The 24,313-nt window shown below is 45.8% G+C and overlaps 1 protein-coding gene across 3 annotated transcripts in view; it reads left to right on the top strand.

The window, feature by feature from the left end:
* RNLS (renalase, FAD dependent amine oxidase) overlaps window positions 1-4,648 on the top strand; it is a 92,337-nt gene extending 87,689 nt beyond the window's left edge. For all 3 annotated transcript variants that reach the window (XM_068951124.1, XM_068951125.1, XM_068951123.1), the window contains exon 7: window positions 4,362-4,648. In XM_068951124.1, the coding sequence (XP_068807225.1) occupies window positions 4,362-4,514 (153 nt within the window). In that variant the 3' untranslated portion in view covers window positions 4,515-4,648. The remainder of the gene's footprint in view (window positions 1-4,361) is intronic.
* The last annotated feature ends 19,665 nt before the right edge of the window (window positions 4,649-24,313 follow it).

Raw genomic sequence — 24,313 nt, 5'->3', positions numbered from 1 at the left:
GTTTTATGGCCTTGTTACAGGAAGAATTATCACCAGTCTTTAATTCAGTGGATGAATGTGGATTATGTCTTAGGCTGCAAGTAAATTGGTGCAGGGCAGATCAGTTATCTCAATAAAGAGATCTCTTTTGCCAGGTAGGCATCCTATAAAATAATCACTAGCTAAATCGAATATCTGGGACGGAGCTCACTCTTTCCCTAAAGCCATCTTTACTTTCGGTTACAATAAGCTGTTGCCACAGAAGCAAAGGGAACTGATAAGATGGATACATCTTTCCCCTGACTCCTTTAGACAAGATTTATCTTGCTTGTTAATTAAATCTGGCTGCAACGTCCTTTATATGGCCAAACACAATCCTGGGATTAAAATGAAGACATTACAATTATCCATGGCGGATGAGGGATTAGGACTTTGAAACTTCTACTGACACTACTTCGCAGCACAGCTGCAATTCTGTGTCCTCTGCTTTAATTACAATAAGACACTCCTAGCATTCAGAGTCAGCAGCTTCCCAAGCTGTCATGTCCCTTTGACAGTCACTTTATATGTGGGGAAGGGAGATTGGGAAAACGCAGAATAGAAACATTGGTGGAATGGGGCCTCTTCAGATCTCTAGTCCAACCACTTGCTCAAAGTAGAACTATTGCCCACGCTAGATGAGCTCAACCATGGCTTTGTCTAGCTGAGTCCTGAAATCTCCCAAGAATGGAGATCCAACAGGCTGTGCCATATAACTAAAGGTAATTTGGACTATATTTTGGACCACAGCTTTAAAAGAACAGGAAGAAGGAAGGGGATAATTCCTTTTGCCAGTCACTGTATGTGGAATGAAGACCTCTGCTGTATTGTGCACACAATATTGCTACACGGGTAGAACGATGCAGGCTCCGATGAGAAAATATGACTCTTGTGATCAGTATGACAAATCAGAGACTCTTGTACAGAGAACATAGAATAAGCCTAAGGTAGTCAAGAATGAAGGACATTCTTGCCTTATTGCTAAACCTTTCTTCATTTTTTTATGCCTAGTGGCCTCCATTAGCCTCTGACCTGAATTAGCTACTGACCTAAAATTAGTCAGAGAAACACGATCTCTGGCAGGTTTTACAGTAAATTGCTAGACTGTTCCATTAAGTAAACGGCAGAGAATGGATCACTACTTTTTACAAATTCATTTCAGATAATTTCTTCCTTTAGAGAAGATGCTAACATGCTGATAACATAAAATACGGCCAGTAACATAAATGTAGATGTTTTGCAGCTGATCTGTACTTGGAAATGCCAAATAATGGCATGGCTGTAGCCAGATGAATATCTCATGAATTTTTGCTGCTAGAGAGTTCAGCCAACTGATACTCTCAGTTCCTGCAGTGTTGCATGTCTTATTTGTCTGTGTTCGTTACTGTCATGGGAAAGCTGGTTAGCACTGCTGACCCCTTGTCCCCCATGTGTGCAGCTATCTGTGACTTTTTGGTTAGACTTGCTTAGACTTGGTTAGACTTACAACGTCTGCTGTTTACTATTTGCACGTATGCACCTTATCTCTTTCTTTCCCTTTCTGCATTTATTTATGTGTGTGCAGGCTTACTTACTGCTTCTCTACTGAGAATCATTTTTGATAGTGCAGTCATTTCTGTTTCAACTTCCTGACTATGGGCCTTTTTGGTGCCACTGGCAAACTATATTTGAGTCAATGGAAAAAATCCCCTGGACTCAACAAGGCCCCTTGGACTCCAGTTCAGTGGCACTGAGAGTTGCACAATGGGACACAGTAATGGCTTACTGCATAGGAATCCAAAGTATATCTTTGGACCAAAAATAATGCAGAAAATCAAGGAATGATGAAGAAGCAAATTGCAGTCTCGACATCATGCTTTATGATCTCTATGGTATGATATCTGTTGCTGTGCTTCTGTACCTTTTTTTTTTTCTCTCTCTCTGTCTTTCTAGATATTTTTTCTTCTTTTCAACATTTCAACCTTATGGGTCTTGTTTTGTCACTCCTTTTCTCACAATATTTCTTCCCACCTTCCTTCTCTGAGCACTTCCATCATCAAGCTTTCCTGCATCTTCTTATCTTCTTTATCCTTTCTGCCTGTCCGTGCTTTGCCCTTGCTTTTACCTTTAGACCAATACTGCTGCTGCTACCTTATCTCTGTTTTGAGATATACCAGTGCTGCTTAGAGATGTACCAATTTCGTGCAAAATGGACTTTCAATCTTTTTACATTGGTTAGAATAAGGTGTGACACAGTGAAGCATGGCAAAAACACAAATGCTGTATGCTTTTACTGTGTTGTTTGACACACAGTAACATTTGTCATAAAGCACGGTACTGAAAACAAGTCTTGCACTCCCCAGGAGTTCCAGGTACCTTCAGATTAAGAGCTACTGGCTAAAGACAATTTTTAAAAGTGTTGCATAGAAATTCTCTAGAGCTGCTACTCTGCAGAAATAAGTTTAACTGAGGGTATAGTATCAAGAAAATACTATTTAAAATGAATGCAATGCATATTTTGAGATTCAAATCAAATATTTATCAAAGCAGCCTTAATCAGACCTTGTCCCCATGCTATATACAGATAGAAAGTGTTGATTGTATCTCTAGCAGTGTCTAAAAGACCGCTCTGCTAGTCAAATAGAAAAGGAAGCCAGAGTGGTAGAGGTGGAGACAGGATGGATTGTATCAAGGGTGTAGATTGTACAGCAGTGCGGAGCATGGGCAAGTCATCATGATGATGATGACTCTGAAGTCTGCCTCACTTCCCCATTCAAGATGATCACCTGATCAGCCTGGTCATGTTGCAGGCTCTCTCAGCAATGGCAGTCTTTCCTTCCTTCTTCCATCCCATCCACTAGCTCTCAGAAAAGCCAACAGAGGGTGAATAGAGAAGGAAAAGGGATACAGAGCCAAGACATGTAAGTCTCCTTTGGGTCCTCTAGGGTTCAGTAGTGCTGACCTGCTGTCCCTTATGTGTACAGTAGTCATGGCATTATAGTGATCATAAATGAAGAAAGGTACCTGGAGTAAAATGAAAATCCAGTGGCTTGTCTCTGTTGTTGTGTTCATCAGTGGTGGCTCTTGTAGGACCACAGGAACACGCCCAACTGCTCATGATCCATCCCTTGGACTGATTTCTAGCACAGTAGAGTTGGTGCATGGTTCCTCTGCCCACTTTTATGAATTTGTAGACAGAGGATTTGGTTTGTTTGGATTAAATATCTTTGTCTGTCTTCTACAGTTTTTCTGTCATCATCCATTGAAGTGTTTTATAAACATTTACATGCTTTCCCACAGCTGTAGTCTCAGATGATGAAGGTCAACAAGGCCTCAGTTAGTTCAACTTTAGAGAAAGCAGATAAAGCCAACACCTACGGAAATAGGGTAGCTGAATGCCTCAGAATTTCTCTTTACTTAATGTATTGGTTCTGTGTGTGCTAACAGCAGTTCAGGTCAGGAGGTTTGTGGGTCGAGATCTTGGCCAAGAGTGGAATGAATGGCTTAGTAAGTCTGAGGTAACCATCAAAGATTGAAAGAGGTGCAATTATTTCTTTGCTGCAAAAGCTTTCTTAGCATTTAATATATTTTTATGTCCTGTTTCACAGAGTTTATCACCGGATTTTTTTGGGCACATTTAATGGTGGGGGGATTGTGAAACCAAAGAAATCATTTTCATTCAATGTTCCTTGGGTTGCATTGCCAAACATGAACTGCACCTGCCAAAGGGGGACCTCAGACCTGGCAGAGTGAGGGAAAAAGCGTTTGTGTGCTTATTACATGGCACTTAAGAGGCTATTCACTGTAGCCTTTATGTAGTGGAAAGTCAGCACCTGTCTGCTGGGCTTTTGAAATTTCTGTGATATTGCCTGATGTCACTGACATAATGTAGGTGTTTCTGCTATTGCAGATATCTTTGGAAGCTTGAAGTGTTGATTGTAATTTTTTTTCATTGCACTCTTGAATATGTAATGCTGCATCTCCTTGAACAGTTACATATCTAGGGGTTTATGCAAGCCCACTTTTGCCAATCGGAGATCATATGTCTTCAGACCTGTTGCCTAGAGCTCTGTAAGCCTCACCTCTCCATGGACTATCTTCATTTCTACAGAAACTGACTGGGAATAAGACCTGGGTGGGGCTATAAAGTTTATAACTTTACACATGCAGGAAAACATTATTCTAATTATTTAAACCTGGAGGATAAATATTTGACTGTGGTACTTTGATCGTTAAGGCTAGAACCTAAGATGGGGTTTGGGGAGGTGCTTCATATGAAGGCACGTTTGTCAGTGATACAGCTCTGGCATGGAATTCAGGTAAATACTTACTTTTCCTTCTTCTTGTATGCATTTCTTTTTCAGGTTACAAAGGCTGTACCAAATTGTCCGGGACAAATGATTCTTCACACTCAACCTCTCCTAATTTGTGGGGGCGATGGATTTACTCATTCCAACTTTGATGCCTGTATAGATTCTGCCATGAGCCTTGTGAAGGCTATAAAGTCTCATTTATAGCAATTTCAAAGTCATCTGCTATGTGTACATAGTCTAGATTTACGATGAATTTTACTATGTTAGATTGAATTCTAGTTCAGCATTAACATCACTGGCTTCTATTTTGCAAAAATAAATAAAGGGTTCTATTGCGATATTGCAGTAATAACGGGGATGGAATTGAACTGAATTTTCCACGACTTCTTACAAAAAAGAAACCTTTTTTTGTAAGCTTTCTTCTTACGCATGACCCTCTAACTTCAGCAGGTGTTACAAGCTGTGAGGGATACTGGATGCTTCTTAAAAAACACCATTCACTCCCTAGCTGCCTCTACAAATGTTTACATCCATTTACTGACCAGTAAATGCTCAGTCCTTGATCTTTGCCCAGAGCTCTCATTCACATCAGCAGGAATTACAGCAAGGAAGTCTAAGTCCATATGAGAAATACTGGTGGTTAGGTCCTCCCTTAGGCACTTGCATCTGTGCCTTGATTGTCAGAGCCACTGAGCTCCAGCAGTCTTACTGGGTCTGCTGATGCTTTTACAGCCTATGAAAATGATGTCAAGGGGAACAGCCTAGCCTGAAGCAACACAAAAACCCTTGGAGCTACAGAGTATGCTCTTTGATTATTTGGAATCGTCAGGTGATAGAAGGAGCATACATAATTGATCCCAGAGCTGTCATAGATACACGTGTTCATTTCTTCTGGTGCAGATCAGGATTGGTCATGTTTATCGTTGTGACTATGGTGAATCAGGGATGGGGCGCACCTTGCTATGTTTCTGAAGTTGAACAGCCTTCTTAAGGTCTAGCTGTGCCTCCAGGCATGAACAACATTTAAGTGAGGGTTAGCAGTTCTCTGCCACCCAGCTGTTTTAGCTTGCAGTTTCCTGGAGTGCTGGTTGCAGATTGCTGGTAGTATCCAGCTGTTTGCATGCTGGAGGTAGTCTAATGTGCTGTGGGTAATTTTTCCTTCTCCTTTTTTCTTCTGTGCTACATTTACTGCTAATCAAGTAAGACAGGCTTTGAATACAAAATATGCTCCAAGAGCTCGTTTCAAGTGCTTGAGGATATTAGTGGAAATGATGGTACCTGTCTGGGGTGTGGTCCAAGCAGTATTAGCCCAGCTGTGCTCATGAAAGTATGGAGAGAAGTTGAAGGAGAACATGTACGTGTTCCTAGAACTCTCTTAGCAGTAGGGCTGCTATCCTGAAGTGATCTCTAGAATAGACTTTTACATCTGGGCTGTAACATGAGTTTAACGTAGCAGAGCACGCTGACCAAGAAAATAGATGCTCTTAGAATAGTTCAAGGTTTGCCAGGTAAGGAAAGTCTCTAGTGCATCATGTTTCTCTGTTGGTCCAGGGTCCCCTGACAAAGGAGCAGCCTGATGATTGAAGAATCAGGATAGTGGCAGCAAATAGGGAAGATGATTTAGCCTCTTTAGTGATTGGCAAATGCAAAGAAAAAGTAGAGAAAGCAATTATTCTGTGTCTGTTCATAGTACCTGGCAACCTGTTAGTAAGAAAACTAACACAGCCAGTGGCCCAGCTGGGAGAGTTTTGCCACAAGGGTATTGTGGCTGGGTTTCCTGCTGGGCTATCAGTTCCCCAGAAGGTGCTGCTGTGGCAATCAGATCAGTCCATGCTTCTATAATGACCATTGCTGCTGTCATCTGTGTGACCCATGGTGATGGTTTCTGAGAACCCATCCCATCTGTCTCCCTCCATCCAAGCTCTGCCTGGAGTTCGTCTCAGTGCGCGATGAAGGATGGGGGAAAGAGGTCAGTCCTTTTCCTGTACAGGCAGGCTGTGATTTTAGGGGATCTCTCCAGACTGGCTGCTCTTCACCTGTACTGCTACTTTTCCTCATCTTCGCCAGGCCAAGTGGAGTCCTGGACTGCTCTGCCTCTCTGCCAAGATTTCTCAGAGGAGAGAGCTCACGTTTTACATAGAAGGCACTTGCTGCTACATGAAGCTGTCCTGGAAATTAAACAGCAGCCAAGCAACCCTGCAGCAAGAATATCCTAAGATGGCAGTGTCTATGGATTGGTTGGTGGTGTCACAGTAACAGGCTCAGGAACAAAATCCCATAACTGCGGACAGCCAGCAGGTTATATAGAGTCCAATGTCTGGGTGAAGGTAGCTGAAATCGCTCAGTTTGATTTCAAAGGATAGGGGTTAATACGATATTTGGGGGAGAGGGGATATTTTAGCAAAAGAAGTCAATAAACTTCAATGTATCTTTTTTTAAAACATTTGAGAACAGTAGCCCTTTCTAAAAGCTGGAGTTACTGCAGAGCACTGCAGCCTCCATGTTTAGTGGTATTTCCTAGTCTGTTATCCTTAGACCCTCCTGTGTACCTTCACCTGCAGTAATCTGCACAATGTATGAAGGTGACACCACATATGAAATCATTTGTTGCCTAGAAGCCTCTGTTCTGTCTCCTGCCGTATACTCACAAGCATACAGATACGTGTACGGGAAGTAACATGACCATGCTGTTAAAGAAAGCTTTCCTTCCCTTCCTCTGCCTTGTATGCCTTTGCTGCTGGTGTCTGCAGATGGCTTCCAGTGGAGATGTTCATGTACCTCTATACGTTTGTAACCACCTACAGGCCAGATTCTGTCATGCAGCCATTCCGAGGGGATGGGCAAGGCCAAATGCTTCTTAGCAGTGACAGGCGACATGACGAGAGGCAACAGCCGCAGATTGCAGCTTGGGGGTTCAGGTTGGATGTGAGGAAACACTTTTTCCCTTGGAGGGGGAGTAGCCCTCAGATAGGTCACCAGGGAGGTGGGGGATCTCCATCCTGGGGGGTTTCAGGGCTCAGCTGGGCCAAGCCACAGCCACCCTGACCAGTGCTGCTGATTTCTTCTGTGAGTTGGAGTTGGAGTAGGAACCCCTTCAGGTCCTTCCAACCAACGTTCCTATGACTGTATTATTTAAACACTCTTATTTTCCATTCCTTCAAACAAAGATAGGTTTGCATTAAAACGCACTAAAATTTGCCTTTTTCTCCCCCATCCCCATTAAATTTTGAATGGAAGAGAGCCAAACCACTGAAAATACAAATAAAGTTTAATTCAAAAGTGTGGGACATAACAGAAAACAGAACATGGAACATCTCTTACTGTAACTCTGCATTGTTCCTTTGACAGCTTGATAAATAAGAACGTTCCAAGCCAAAGAGTAATGATGCTTTAACTGTGGTAGAGATTTCTTATATCAGAGGAAGACTTGAATACCACAAATAACAGATAAGTAAATGGAGATGTCCCTGACCCTAGCCTTTCAGCAATCTTACAGTTTTGGTCATTATTAGATCTCAAAATATCTGATAATGAAGAAATCACACATTCAGAGATTTTAAGGCCAGAATCCTCACCAAACTTGAGTCATGATGACTTTCAAAGGCTGATTTTTCCCTTCATTCCCAATTTCATGATAGTTCATCAAAATGCTCTTTCCTATAGCTTCCTCCTAGACTAAGATAACTGAAACAAAAACTACTTGTTTTGTTAAGATGGAGTACAAATATGGAAAAAATTATTCATATTTCCTTTGTAGTATTTCTTACTCATTGAGTAAGAGAAGAAAAATTACCTGCAGCTGACAAATGAAGAAAAATGTTAATTAAATTCAATAACTGAAAGTAACTGCAAACCCTGTCATAAGACTTTAGTAGGAAATTATATCTTTGCTTAGTTGTCAATGTCCTCCTTTTATCAGTTAAACTTGCGCTGATGGGAACCTGGCTGGTGAAGATGTACTGGGGGAGGAGGACAGGTTGCGGGTCACATTTTTACAAATCTTTACAAAGCTCCTTTTTCTCTCTTTTGTCTCCATGTGGATCTCAGATGATTCTAGCCCTCCGAATTCATGGACACGTCCCTTGGGGTGAACCCAGCAGGCTCCAGACACTGGGCAGTTTAGACTCTCTACAGTGATATCTCATTTTCTAGATGTGAGCAGTGAGACAAAAATACTGACTTTCCCACACAAGACATGTAACCAGTGGTAATATTTCAGAGGCCACTCTTTGTATCCAAAAGGATGGCAGCAGAAGAGACTTGTCTGGTTGATTTCCTGAGCCTTTGCCTGGATGGACATAATTCTTGATTAACTGGCAGAGACATCAATTACAAACCATATCTCCTTGTTCTCAGACAGGGGTGATTTCTGTGTCTGATCTCCTATACGTCGCAAGCTACAATTAATGCCCAAAGACTTCAGTTCAATTAAAGCATTTCAGCTCTCAGGCGACTACATTATTGTCTTCCTTGTCACAAGGAAAGATAGGGCCATAAATGCTCAAAGCCTTTTAATTCACAATTGTATTAACTTCCACCCACTGAATATCACTTTGCTTATTTCATCAAGGCTGACCACTGGCATCCTGCTCTGCATCTAGTGCAGTCACTGCTTTTACATATTATATTCAGTTACATTAGATGAACTTTGCTGATCTCTTAACATTTAACTACCTTTAGACCTCTCTCTAGCAGCAATCCTTTCTTGTTAGTTACTGTTCCACCAAAGGCTTGCATCAGCTGTATATTTTACCAGGAAAGATTTTACATGACTGACCAAACAACGGAATCATAGATGGCGGCAAGGGGGCTTGGTAGAAACAACCCTACCTTGCCAACAGAAACCTTTTGAAACCTATGGCTTAGCTGGATGTGATTCGCCTAATATTTGCTCCATTTATTATTCAATGGAATGAAATTTTTGCATCACAAATGTCACATGGTCCTAAATCAAATGCATTTGAGAAAGCCAACTATGCTGTACCCTGTAGACTGCTGTTAGTTATCTTTGCAGCCCACTCTTGCTTCTTTGAGCTGCCAGGTGTATGTCACACAGCTCTTCCAAGAAATCAGCAAGAGGACATGATGTGCAGTGTCAGTGCCATTGCCTTGATGCCAACAGCACCAGGGCAGACCCAGCACAACCTTCTGACATTAGGGAGCGTCTGCAGTGCAAGTGCACTTGGTCAGAGCCACGATCACTCTCAGGCCCCTCTGAAAATGCTGTTTGATGCTGAACAGCTGAGGAGGTCTGCAAGTCTACAACAGCACCTATAGGGTGAGGCGTGTCATGAAGAATTTTGCAGGACGCCTTGCAGAGGATGGGTTTGAAGCTGTGACACATCCTCTCTTCCCAAGGCTGTCTATCTGACACTGTGGGCAAGGAACCAACTTGCCTGTTTTCTACCCCTTCCTGGCATCTTACCCTGACTGCAGATTGCTGGGATGGGGGTAAAAGTGCTGTGAAATGAATAAAGGATCAGACCTTTTAGAAAAAAAGTGTCATATGAAGCCATAGGACTCTGATGAGAGCCCATCAGAGCCTGCCTTCAAAAAGGCATGCTTAAAGAGCTCTCATCACTTCCAGTGGTAGATCTACAGCCCCCCAAAAGGGGAGATCTACTTATCTTGTGTCCCAGTGGTGGCAGAAACATCTCCCTTCCCAAAGGAGGGGAGATGTTGAGAGCAGATAGCACTAATCACACCAATTGCAGTTCAAAGAGGCAGACCTGGACAAGAAAATGTTCAGCTCTAGGCCTCATCTGGAAGAAGAATCCACACCCATATAGTCACCAGAGGACTGTTCAGTTAGAAGAGATTTTAATCATTGGGCAATAATCTAAGTGAATATGGCATTTAAGAATGCTGTGTGCTCTCATGACAATTCTCCCCTTGCCCCTAAAGGACCCTGGATCTCCCAACTGTTGAAGCAGTTACGGTTTTGCTCAAGACAGGAATCATCTTGCTGCAAGGCTACCTGATCTTGTCCTCTCAAGAACAATAACTTCTTCCAAACAGAGATAAGGTTTTCACAACGAACAGCCGATTGCACCTGCCTGCATGCTTGGCCTGTAAATTTTTAGGTACCGAACACCTCCTCTTTCACTGTTGCTCAGTCAGGACATCTTGATGCACGTGTACAGGTGACCATTGATTCCTTTCCACAAATTTAACTACGTCTGCATTAGCAGGGTCCTTGAACAGTGAGAGCCTAGGTCATGGCATGTGGTGAGAAGTTGTGGCCAAGCACATATGCCTCTTCCCAGCTGAAGGCCTATGTCTGCTCCTCCAATGTCTGCCATGTCCAGGGAACATGTCCCCAGTGACATGCTTACTGGCGGGAGGAATCCCATCCCAACCCCTCTGTCCACACCAGGGTTGCATCTGCCCCTATGCTGGACTGCAAAGTGAACGTCTTGTTATGAACATGTCTACATGGAGCATTTTGTTGCTGTTACTTGGGATAACTCACCAAGATCTGAAAAAGTGTCTGCAAGCCTGTTGGGGATGATATAAAGATGCTGTGTTTAATTCAATTCCTAGGAATTTAGCCCATTTCTAAAAAGAGCTACAACGAGACCACTGGTGCCCAGCTCCTTAGCTTCCATTGATTCAGGGGCTGTGAAGGCTGTAAAGATGTGGGCCAGAGTTTTACAGAATTTAACTTTTAAAAGGCAGCTGCAGATGGGGGATACTTCCCTACTGAAAAGAGATGGTGGGTTTCCACAGCCTTGAGCTGTAAAACATTCCTGCAGCCAAAGCCAGAGGAACAAGACCTGGTTTACAAAGACCAGGATTTGCTGCTCTTGGGATATCCCATTATTGCCCTGTTAACATTTGGATCATCTAAAGGGCATGTATGGTCTGTAGGGTGCAAGCGTCAGTTGGATGCAACCTAGCTTACACATTGTAATATAGATATAGATATAGATGACATATGTATACAATCAAAGCCAGGCTCAAGCTGGAGGCACTCTGGGGGTCTCCAGTCCAAGCCCAGCTGACAGCAGGGCCAACATCACGGGTAAGCAGGTTGCTCATGGCTTTGTCCAGGCGAGTCATATGAGAAAAGGCTGGGAGTGTTCAGCCTGGAGAAGAGAAGACTGAGGGAGCTTATCAATGCATATAAATATCTGAAGGGAGGGTGTAAAGAGAATGGGGCCAGACTCTTTTCAGTGGTGCCCAGCAATAGGACAAGAGGCAATGGGCACAAACTGAAACACAGGAAGTTCTATCCTATCTGTCTATATAAGAAGAAATCTTCTTTACTGTGAAGATGACTGAGCCCTGGAACAGGTTGCCTGGAGAGGTTGTGGAGTGTCCATCCTTGGAGACATTCGAGCTTTTGCTGTCTGCAGAGGGTCCTGGGCAATGTGCTTTAGGTGACCCTGCTTGAGCAGGGGAGTTGGACTAGATGATCTCCAGAGGTCCCTTCCAACCTCAACCATTCTGTGATTCTGTGAGTCTAAGCAGTCCCCAAGCACAGAGATCCCCACCACTCAGGGCACCACTTGCACAGGTAATAGTCTCCTTTCGAGCCAGGCAATACTCCTTTCAATCCTGCCCAAAGGCCCGTCTTGCAAAATGGCGTTAGTTTAATCACAAGGAATAGCATGTATAGGAAATGCCTGTATCAACTTCTGTATGCCTCAGAATGGGATACACTCTAAAATGAATTCAGCTTTCCAGTTCCTCCTCACTCCCATCCTCCATCATGAATGCACAGAATGGATGAGGTTGGAAGGGACCTCGGGAAAGCTTTCTTACTGTGAGGGTAACTGAGCTTTTTCTTATACAGTCATACAGGATAGAACTTCCTGTGTTTTATTTTGTGCCCGTTGCCGCTCATCCTGTCACTGAGCACCACTGAAAAGAGTCTGATTCTGTATCCTTTACACCTACCCTTCAGATATTCATGCACAGCAATAAGATCCCTTTGATCCTTCTCTTCTTTAGGCTAAACAATCCCAACCCTTTCAGCCTTCCTTCATACGGCAGACGCTTCAGTCCCCTAATCATCCTAGTAGGCCTTTGCTGGACTCATTCCTGTAGCTCTATATCTCTCTTGTACTGAGGAGTCCAGAACTGGACGCAGCACTCCAGGTGTGGCCTCACCAGGGCTGAGTAGAGGTGAGGGATCTCCTCCCTCGACCTGCTGGCAACACTCTGCCGAATGCAGCCCGGATCCCATTGGCCTCCTTGGCCACAGGGTCTCATTGCTGGCTCATGGTCAACTTGTTATCCACCAGGACTCCCAGGTTGTTCTCTGCAGAGCTGCTTTCCAGCAGGTTGGCCCCATCCTGTACTGGTGCATGGAGTTATTCCTCCTGAGGTGCAGAACTCTGCACTTCTCCTTGTTGAACTTCATGTGGTTCCTGTTGGCCCCTTTCTCCAGCTTGTCGAGGTCCCTCTGAATGGCAGCACAGCCTTCTGGTGTATCAGCCACTTGTCCCAGTTTTGTATGATCAGCAAACTTGCTGAAGGTACACTCTGCCTCATCATCCAGATCATTAATGAAGAAGTTGAACAGTATGGGACCCAGTATTGACCCCTGGGGGCCAGTAACCACTAGTTACTGGCCTCCAGCTAGACTTGGTGCTACTGATCACAACCCTCTGAGGCAGTTTTCAATGCACCTCACTGTCTGCTCATCTAACCTGTACTTCATCAGCTTGTCTATGAGGAAGTTACGGGAGATAGTGTTGAAAGCCTTACTAAAGTCAAGGTAGACAACTAGACAACATCCACTGACCTGCCCTCCTCTACCAAGCCATTCATTCTATTGTGGAAGGCTACTAGGTTGGTTAAGCATGATTTCCCTTTTGTGAATCCATACTGACTACTTCCAGTCACCTTCTTTTCCTTCCTGTGCTTGGAAATGGCATCCAGGATGAGCTGCTCCATCACCTTCCCAGGGATCCAGGTGAGGCTGCCTGGCCTGTCATCCCCTGAGTCCTCCTTCTCACCCTTTTTGAGGACTGGAGTGACGTTTACTTTCTTCTGGTCCTTGGGCACCTCTCTTGATCACCATAACCTTTCAAAGACGATTGAGAGTGGCCTTGCAATGATGTCAGCCAGTTACATTAGCACTCGTGGGTTTATCCCATCAGGGCCGATGGACTCATGTATGTCCAGTTTGCTTAAGCACTCCCTAACTGATGCTCTTCCACCAAGGAAAAGTCTTCCTTTCTCCACACTTTTCCTCTGGTCTCTGGGGCCAGGGGGAGGTCCCTCCCTCCCTTCCTGAGGGTCAGTCTTACCAGTGAAGACTGAAGCAAAGAAAGCACGCAGTACCTCAGCCTTTTCTGTGACCTTTGTCACCAGGGCCCCTGCCCCATTCAGCAGCAAGCCCACATTTCACTTATCCTTGTCTTCCTTTTCATACTGATTTCTTCTTGATCAAAGGAAAAACACTGCACTGTTTTCAAACTGATGCTGTATAGTATCAGTTTGAAAACACGCATCACTGAACAGTGGCACCAAAACCACATGTAATAATGACAGACGAGTTCCTGTTTGAAAAAAGAAAAGAACCCGACTCTACACAGCCCAAACTGTACACTTTTGTCTGGATCACTGCTCACAGCCTCAGCTCAGAGTGAGCCCTGCCTTGAGTGGGAGGTTGGACTAGAGACCTTGCTCCCAAATGCAGGATTTGTTAGTTTATGAATAAATGCAGCGTTTGCTTGGTTGCTCTGTGTTCCAGCATTCAATGCAATGAATTTCACATGGCTTCAAACTCAAATAATGAGCAATGAGGTTGGTAACAGGCCATTAGGAAGCTGAAGCTGGGATTAAGAGTCCAAACACTCTCTAAGAGATGAGGGCATTTTCTGAGCTGTTGAGTGAGTGCTTTGAGCTGCTGTGCAGAGATTTCTGAGAGGCGAGAGCTGGTTTTGTCTCTAATCCAGGCTCTGGCTCTGATATACTATTCGTAAGCTGCTTTGCGTGGCAGAGCTGAAACCCTGAAATACCAGAGCCTTCTGCTGCTGTTCTGCCTGTATTGCCGCACAGTCTCTCTATATTAGCCTTGTTGAGATTTTGCCGAATTCTCACATTTGAGTTACACCTTCGAGATCAGCTGGTGATGATACAGTGGTGGTATTTTGAAGCATGGCCAGTGCTTGCAGTCACAGTGGAAGAAACAGCCTTACAACCAAGTAGAACAGGCCATACCAAAAAAGGAACGAGAGAGACCCTCTATGAAAATGGACGAGGAGAGCACAGCATTCAGGACCAGAGATGAGGTACCTCTGAGGGCAACCCATGATGGGGTTATGTTTGGTTTGTTGGTCTTGGCTTTCTTTTCAGGATGATCTGAGCAAAGTTTCTCATCTGGAAACAAACAAATGGAAACAGGTGAAAAATACCCCAGGGAAGTTATAGCCAAATTGGATATGGGGGGATTTAACATTCATAAAAGAGGGTGCAAGGCAGGTTGCTGGTAAAGGCAGTTGCTATTATCTTAGAGGCTGTGGTGCTGTAACCCTTGGAGTTCCTCAGAAAGCCTCCAACTCTGCCGAGCTGCATAAAACAGTTAAGCAACACTATAACTAGGTGGTTTGGGCATCATCCTAGAGTGGCTGGGGTCCAGCCCCTGCTCCAAAGCAGACACGGGCGTTCACAGCCATCCAGCAGCCTCAGGCAGAGGGACGGAAGGAGTCCCAACCCTGTTCATGCTGGTGACTCCCCCCGCTGGATGCCAGCGGGGGCAGATAGGCAGAGCCTCTGCTCCCACTGCCTTCCCGCAGCAGGAGGCAGAGGCCGTCATTTCCTCCCGCTGCTTGTTACGTGTGCCGGCAAGTTGCGCTCCCCAGGTGCCCCCCTGCTTGGGAGATGCAGGCAGGGGAATGCCTTGGTGGCAGTCCCCCTGGGGATGGCAATGTGGCCCTCTCCCGCTCTGCCATGCCAGCTAGTAGGACGTTCTGCCCCTGCCAGGGACCCAGGCAACTAGGGACTTTGCCAGCAGAAATGCACCATCAAAGACACTTCAGTGCCACGCGGGCTGGGAGATCTGAGACATCCGGTCTTGTCTGGATTGTCACTGAACGGGAAGCACTCCCAGCTTTTTTTGCACTGAGCTTTCTGTAGATTCAGCCCTTCTGTCTGGTTGTTCTGAAAATCTGGATAAGGGGTTGTGCTTGTTTCCAGTGCAATCCGGGGGCGGGCGGGCAGCTCTGCTCGAGGAATTAAACACACAAGTGTTTTCCTGCCCCACTTCTGAGAGCTGCAGTCACGAGGATGAGCTGAAAGCTGAAGCTTCGTTCAAGCCAAGATCTGAAATGCAAAAGCAACTGCTTGTACAGGCACAGAGCATGTGTGTGCGTGTGTGCGCCTCTACTGTGGGAAAATGAGCCTATTCCCCGTCACCCCTGCCATCTGACCGCTCAGCTGATCACGAGAACACTGCGGTGAACCACAGCTCAGCTTGAAATTATCTTTTCAGCACACGGTTCCTGTCAAACTGAATGGCACCTCCTCCCTCACCTGTGCCGGTGCCGAAACATCCTTCCTTTCTCAGTGCTATCGCCTGCTCAGATCTCTCCCCGTGGAGATCACGCACTTCAAAATCTTTAAAGCAAAACACGCCCTTCTGCAAGGTCTGAGGTCTTGCAAGACGGTGAGACCACTGGCATGAGTCATTTCAGATCTGTGGGAACAGAGGTGTGAGGAGCTGTGCGCAGAGGGCATGTGAAGAGCCTTGGGCAGGGCAGGGGGAAAGCAGCTGAGTAATTTGATTTTGATTTTTAAAAATATTAAAAGTATGGAAACACAAAGGCTCTTTCAAACCAAAAAATAATTATCATAGCAGTCAGATTCACAGAATCACAGCCAGGCTGAGGCTAGAGGCATGTCGTGGTGGGGACCTCTGGTCTGACCCCGGCTCACAGCAGGGCCAATGTCACAGCTACTGCAGGTTGCTCAGGGCTGTGTCCAGGTGAGCCTGGGCAATCCCTGAGGACAGAGATCCCACACCACTCAAGCACCTGTCCCAGGCAGCACCACTTGCTTGGGGAAGGACAGTTTCCTTAGTCAGGATTTACTCCATTATAGCTCATCTGATGCCTCTGGTGCTTTTGCTGTGCCCCTCTGAGCAGAATCTGGGCCCTGTCATCTCTGTAACCCCTTTGGGCAGTGGAAGATGCAGCTGGATCCCCCTTCACCTTCTCGTCTCCTGGCTGAACCAGCCCAGCTCCTGCAGCCTCTCCTTGTATGCCCTGGCCTCCAGCCTCACCACTGCTGTGGCCCTGCAGTGGACTTGCTCCAGTCTGTGGATGTTTTTCTTCTACTGGGGGTCCCAAACTGGACACAGTATCCAGATATGGCCTTACCAAGTGCCAAGCAGAGGGTAGTAATCCCTTCCCTCGACTTGCTGGCTGTGTGCATATTTCTTCTGTAGTATCACATTGTGAGCCTTCACTTCCACCATGTAAAATGGCTGTGCTCTTGTTTCAGTGCATGGAAGTCATGCTCACGCTGGACACATAGAGCCATGCACAGACCTGGCCAGACCTGGCCATACTCTGCCTTTTTCAGCCCAGCTTGGGGGGGGAAAAAAAAAGTACTGACCAGTAGCGCACTGCTCAGTGCTGGAATATAGGTCACAGCCTCTTCCCAGACAGCTGCTTCCATTGCCCGGAGCAGAGGGAGAGGGAACAAGCCAATAGGTGAGGCGGGGCTTAGCATCTGTCCTTCGCCATCCCAGACAGTGCATATCAATTCCTGCTTAGCACCCAAAAGCCTAGTGAAATGCAGCAGGAAAGCAGCAAGGCAGAACACAGGAACCTGTTAGTTGGTGCATCTTTATTTGCATCAGCCACCAAATGAGTGGTAAATGTTCATGTGGCCCTTCCCCATCACAAGAGAAATTGAGTCACTGAAACACTCTTGATATCTTCCGGTAGATTTTTTTTTTTTGTCTACAGCTACTCACAAATGTGTTGTATTAACAGCTCTTGGCTGTGTATAATTATTACTCTTTACAGGGATACAGTAGAGGAGTTCTGACCCAAAACACAGACTACCCGCTCTTTCTGTTTTGGATTTGCTCTTTCTTAACACACCTAGCCAGTGCAAATTCTACTTTTCATTTTCAAAAGACAGCTTTGGAGAACAACTTGGGACTGTGAACTGCAAACACAGCAGAAATGAAGCACTTATAAATAACCCCCCTACTATGTCAAACCCCAGCATTTAAGCCAATTTCCCAGGCCTTGTAGGTGTGACAAAGGCTTGCTGAACTGGTGTTTGCAGAACACAAACAGCCTCTACTGTGTGCTAACTCAGTATTACTACTAACCCGGTGTTAGGAAGATGACCAAATTTTCCAAACATCACATGGTTAGATATGGTTTCTGGCTGTTTTTCTGGATAAAATGGCTGGTTGCATTTGCACCCCCAGGACCGTGCACTGGAAATGGGAAGTGAAACAGCAAATGAAAGCGACCCATCTGGTCCCTGTTCCTTTACAGCTCTGCAGACTCATAATGGGGAATTAACCCCCTTGTGTGTGACAGCTGCTTGTGAGGAGGGTACAGCTGGTTATAGGTCAGCTCTTGTCCTCGAGTTCCCCTGTGCTCTGCTTCTCATGTTTCCCTGCTACAGCAATAGGCACGAGTGCCATTCATTGACTCACTTCTTGAGTGCCAACTGTCCACTGTCCCAATTTGAGATAAACCCAGACTGACACCACCTTGGCATTGCCAATCTGGCACAACCACCATCTAAGGTCTTTGTTGGCATCACCAACACCTTCCTGGGAGCATCTGAGCTCATGCTCAGACCCTCCCCTCCTTTCCTCCTCATGGCCTGGAGGCACAGCAAGGAGACAAGGAGGGCTGCTGCTGCTGGGCAAAGGGAAGTACAGCAGAGCGAGGCATCTCTCCACAGCGACATGGGGTTGCCAGAACAATCGTGTGCTGGATGTCCTCTTTCATAGCACACTGTGCACAGGGGAGCAGCTCTCATCATATCTGGTGGGGCTGCTCCAAGTTCACACTCCGGTAGCATGTCCCTCCACCCAGGGCACAGATTCCCACTGGACTGAAGGCAGATTACTGAATTTACCTTGGATATATAGACCCAGTAGATATAATTCAGTTTTCTTTAGTGAAATAAATGATCTTCAGCAGGGAGAAGAGCCAGTAAAAAGCAGATATAAGACCCAGCTATGCATTTGCAGATCTTTGGGATCATTTTTCCACTGCAGATAGCAATCAGCACATGCAAGTGTGCTCTGGAGGAGTCTTTGATGCGCTGGGCAGACTCAGAATACAGGAGTTGGTTTCCTGCCATGGAGTGGACATTGAACTATCTCTGGAGCAAGGGTTTACTCCAGCTACCCTTGAAGAAGAGAGCTTGCTCTCGTCACTACCCAGTGCAGAGAGAGCAAAAGCAGACTGCACATAAGGCCTCCCAGAAGCACTGCAAAGAGCCCAGAAATCTATGGACCTTTCACGCTCTGCTGATGAAAAAGAAAAGGGAACAGACAAACTTTCCAGACATTATGAAAACAACAAGAACAGTAAAAATGGCTGAGAGCAGAGATGACATCAGCTGCCTGCAGCTGGAGAAATGCACTCCAGAGCAGGCTGCAGTGCTGCCCTGCTAGCTCTACAGCTGTAATTTTAAGAGCTGCTTCACATCTCTCTTATGTGGCCCTGCGGCAGCATTTAGACAGCATTATGGAGATATAAAACCAGCTGAAGAATGCCATGGAAGCCAGGCAAAGCTGCCTGCTGCTGCTGGGACAGTGGCAGCATCCCCTTATAGGATAGAGAGCTTTTTTTCCCCCAACTGGCTTGAAAACATTTTTGCTGAAGTATGGTTAACCCATCCAAGACGTCTTACTGTGCCACAGAGGCCAGCAAGTTTCAACATGTGCAGGCCATTTGGTGAGTGGATTCATCCCAGAAAAGATGTGGTTTCAGACCGTCAAGACACTAAAGAAGGAACCTGCAGAAAAGAAGCTGACACTTCATCTTTTCCTATTGTAGATGGCAGAAAAGGTCTTGCATGAGATATTAATGAACTCAGCAGCACAGCTCACCTTTCAGACCCGCTCTGAAAAAATTTTCTGGCATCACTGCCTGCTGAGAGCACCATGGAGTAGAGTTCTACATTGGAAAGGGGCCATGGAAGAAGCACTGCTGCCCTCCACCACGTTGCTCCTTGCATACAGTTGGATGTGTCAGCTTACTCCAGCAATCAAATAACTCTTTGGTACTTTTTATTCCTGCTAGTTGTGCACAGCTGATAAGCCTGCTGCTGGCGTTTGTGCTGGTCTTTGCTCTGGTTCTCGTAGCATTTGTGCTGTGTCCATGCTGCAGTTACAGTACTGACTGCAGAGAGGTGGAGCTATAACTCAAGGTGGAGCTATAACTCAATACTACCATTGAACTACTGCCCTGGAGACCAAGAGCCCTTGGCACAAGCTGTCAAACCTCTCTGATGAAGAGATTAGAAGTCAGTCTGCTCTAAGCTTAGTGCTGCTGAGTAGATGAAGGCTACTAACCTCTAGCTAGTTCGAAGCAAGACTAGGTTGGTTTCTGTCTGGTCATCAGGAATGGCCCAGCCAGTCTCTGCTCTCAAACAAAGATTTTGCCTACCAGCAACCTGCAGAAGCTTCTGCAAAATGTTGCAATGAACTATGAGCATAAAAAAGTAGCTGGACAGATGTCTCCTATCGCAAGTTGGCAAGGACAGGCTTTAGAAGCAAAAAGCCTTTTTGTATCTAAGATAATTTCAGCATAGGAAAGCATCTGGGTTAAGACGAACTGGGGGTTGACCTGCAGGAAAGCAGCTCTGCAGAGGAGGAGCTGGGAGTGCTGGTGGACAACAAGTTAAACATGAGCCAGCAGTGTGCCCTTGTGGCCAAGAAGGCCAAGGGGATCCTGGGGCTGCATTAGGCAGAGTGTTGGCAGCAGGTGGAGGGAGGTGATCCTGCCCCTCTCCTCAGCCCTGGGGAGGCCTCACCTGGAGTCCTGTGTCCAGTTCTGGGCTCCCCAGGACAAGAGAGACATGGCGCTCCTGGAGAGAGTCCAGCGGAGGGCTACAAAGATGATGAGGGGGCTGGAGCATCTCTCCTCTGAAGAAAGACTGCGAGAGCTGGGCCTCTTCAGCCTGGAGAAGAGAAGACTGAGAGGCGATCTCATCAACGTGTACAAGTATCTGAAGGGGAGGGGGGATGTCAAGAGGATGAGGCCAGCCTCTTCTCCGTGGTGCCCAGCAACAGGACAAGAGGCAATGGGCAGAAACTGAACCACAGGAAGTTCCACCTAAACCTGAGAAAAAACTTCTTCCCTGTGAGGGTGACAGAGCATTGGAACAGGTCGCCCAGAGAGGTAGTGGAGTCTCCTTCCCTGGAGATATTCAAAAGCCGTCTGGATGTGATCCTGGGCAATATGCTCTAGAGGCCCCTGCTTGAGCAGGGAGGTTGGACTAGATGATCTCCAGAGGTCCCTTCCAACCTAAACGATTCTGCGATTCTGTGATTCTATGAACTTACAGGACCTCTTCCCCCTGCAGCGGAGCTTTCCAGGGTCACTGCAAAGGTGGGGCTGGAGGCCAGCACATGCACATCTTCCACTGCCTGAAGGGGTTACAGAGATAACGGGGCCAGATGCCACTCAGAGGGGCACAGTGAAAGTGCCAGAGGCACTGGCCCATGCTGCAACATGGGAAATCCTTCCTCGCTGTGAGGAAACAGTCCTTCCCCATGTGAGTGGTGCATCTCCAGGACTGTGCTGCTCACAGTTTCTTGGCCGCCTGAGATGACTTCAGCCAGGAGACAGAAAGTATTTCCTTGGGAGTTGTTCCTCTTTCCAGATTTTTCAGAATTTCAGATTTTCCCACTGAGAATAAAGGAAACCTCTAGCAGATGACATATTCCCTGTCCTAATTCCTGAGAAGTCGAGACTAGGCAGCAGACTTCCCCCTAACCCCTCCATGCGACTGCATCCTTGTGGATCCATGGTTTACAAGCTACAGATAGTCTCAACAAACCCCTATTTCTAACCTTCTGAACTGGGATAGGTGTCTGTTTAGATGTGAAATGCTCCTGAAATTTTCCTTTGGTGCTAAATTCACAGGTATGAAACAAACTGAGTGAGCACCTGGGCTCCAGGTGGAGAAGTTTGATCAGGCAGGGAGAATTTCAGGAATAATCCATGCTTCAGCCAAGTAACCAGGAGATGTGCATTCATGAACAGAAGGGGACACAATTTGCCTTTGTTGTTGCAAATACCATATTACTGTGGCAGCCCTGGCTACGAGGCCAGACTGCAACATGAAATGAGATGGGCCTTTTCCTGCAGAGCCCATACTGGAGGTGGATGTGTCCCCCAAGGAAACTTGAAGAGAGGAACTGAACGTCCCTCTCCCAGACATCAAGCGGGGAAAAGCTTCCCCCCATGGCGGGGGGAAAAGCAGATTGGCAGGGTTCCTTATTGGGGCTCATAGCCTCAGCGGGCAAGGGTCAGTTCTTGGGCAGAATTTGGTTACATAGAATTAGAGGGAATCACAGCCAGGCTCAGACTGGAGGAATCCCAGGTGGAGGTCTCTGGTCCAACCCCTGCTCATATCAGGGCCAACATCGCAGCTACAGCAGGTTGCTCAGGGCCATGTCTAGGTGAGTCTGGGCAATCCCCCCAGTGTTCATGGCCCTACCCCAGGGACACATCACTCATATGAAGAAGACGACCTACATCCTCTCCTGAGCCAGGCAGTGGCCTCAGAAAAGGAAATCACCTGTGGTCCCCCCCCAGTGTAATTTGCCCATGTGGTGGGCTCTTAAAAGCGTCAATTTAATTGTGTGTGTTTTTATTTTAAAAGCTTTAAAATCCTTACAGAACACTGTCCAGATCCTCCCTTAAAGGCTTTCCAAAGCATAGGTGCAAGGGAGAGAAGAGAAGTCAAAAGATTGAAAATCTGGCCCCACTAATATCAAAGTTGCAAAGAGGGGATTGCATTCATATCTTTGCCTGGCTTTGTGGTGTAGTTTAGCAAGCCGCTCACACAGGTTCAGTGTGCTGCAAGAAGGTCAGACAAGGAGTTGCATGACGGGCTTGGAAATAGGTTTATCTGCCATGTAGCACTCATACTGCTAGAGGAACATTGGACCAGAAAAGTGAGGAAAACATTTTCAAGAGTCATTGAGTTTTGCTTTTAAATTCAAGGGTGTTCAGTCTGGTTTTGGTCTCATAGAAATGCTTCTGGGGTCAGCTACCCACACTATGGAGCCAAACAAGTAAATAGTATAGGCAAATAGTCACCATTTAAAGCACCTTTCACTAACAGTTGCAGGAATGTAGTTATGTCTTGCATTTCTGTGGGGGGTCCTTTGCTCTAATCTACCAGAAATACCTGGGAGACATTTTCCCATGGGACTCACCTTCTCCTCCTGCGTCTCCTTGCCTTCTTGCCTCCAGCTACTATTTCTTAATTTGGTCAGTAACACAGTAATTAGTTTATTTATGGGTAATTTTAAAAAATGTATGGTTTCTTGCAGTTGATTTTCCCTGGAGGTCATTTTTTGTGGATGAAAATCCCAAGCCGTAACCATTAATGCAGTGCAAACACAGAGGGCATCATATTGGGCCACTCCACTCTGGCCTAGCGCAACTAGTAATTTTTGAAGCAAAAAAACTAGCATATTTAAATCACATACTAGTGAGAAAAACAAAGACATAACACTGTGTGGCACACAGAGATTTTCTGCATGTGCCTGTGAGCACAGATGAGCAAAATGTACATCTAAAACTCAAGGGCATTGAAGAAACCTCTGCTAGGAAAGCGATCAGAGGGTTAAATTTCTCTCTCTCTTCTCACTTACTTTTTTCTTTGAATAATGAAATTAGTTGTTCCATACTCTCTTGAAGGCTGAGCTTAGTCTTCTTGCAGAACAATACATGCTGTGCTCTTGATGGGAATGCACTTATGGTGAACTTTGAGCTACACATCTGCTATAGAGAAGTAACTCTTATTCCCAGTTGACCATTACTAGCAAAAGATTCAGGCTTCATCCATGCCTTAGCATATTTTTATTAGCTGTATTTTAGCCTGACAGACAGAATGGATGGATAGAAAGTATTTATAAACCTCATTAAAATGCACCAGCAAACTTATTACTTTCACTGGATGAATGAGAACTGGAGGTGAGCTTTGCAAAAAGAGAATGTTCGACTAATCTGCAGTCCATTATCAGCAAAGCCCCTTAAATCTGTGCATTAACTTCCCAGTTGTGGCTGCAGATGTACAGAGAGGCTGCACAAGGAATTTCCTCAGGCTACTTTTGGTTTGTATTTCTGCCTCGAATCTGAATTCATGAGGAGGCCTGGGAGCCAATTGCCAGAAGTCATTGCTAGTGTTCTGTCTTTGGGGAACAACTTTTCCTTTCTGGGCTTGCTCCTCCATGGGTGCTGAGTTTTCTGGCTTCCTTCCGAATCCCTGCTCAAACTTTGCCGGAGCAGAGCAGTGGTTCATGAGTCCAAGGAGAGACTAGGATAGCACTGTCTCGCTGCCAGCGCGGCTTTTCTCTTCCCAACAGATTCACATACACTCTGAGTTGATTAAAAGTGATTTATGATAAAACCAATAGAGCAGACTCTTCTCAAGACACCAGATTTGAACACTTCACGATCCCATGTTCCTAGGGATGAATGCTGCCCAGGATGCAAGGGGATATTTTCACTTCCTAGCTCCTAGCAGCAATGTCTCCAAACACTGACTGAAGGTTGAATGCAGCTAATAAGGAGCATCTGAATTGGAGCACATGAAGCATTAGGAAAGCCTGTAGGCATTTCACTGCATCATAAAGCATCATAGAAGGGAAATTTGAGGTCTGATCCCTCTACACATGTAAATTCTTCCTAATCTTGCTGTTAGACCCAGGATCACAGGATGAAACCCTCTGTGGGGACCAGTGCAAGCAAAATACCTCCCACTGCACACCCATCACGCTCCATAAGGACATAACTGTCACAGAAATAAATTCTGCCTATTTT

The sequence above is a fragment of the Struthio camelus genome, chromosome 7 (genome assembly GCF_040807025.1).
Source record: "Struthio camelus isolate bStrCam1 chromosome 7, bStrCam1.hap1, whole genome shotgun sequence".
Taxonomy (NCBI): domain Eukaryota; kingdom Metazoa; phylum Chordata; class Aves; order Struthioniformes; family Struthionidae; genus Struthio; species Struthio camelus.
Note: the sequence above shows the minus strand (reverse complement) of the source record. Positions and strands in the feature narration are given on the sequence as shown.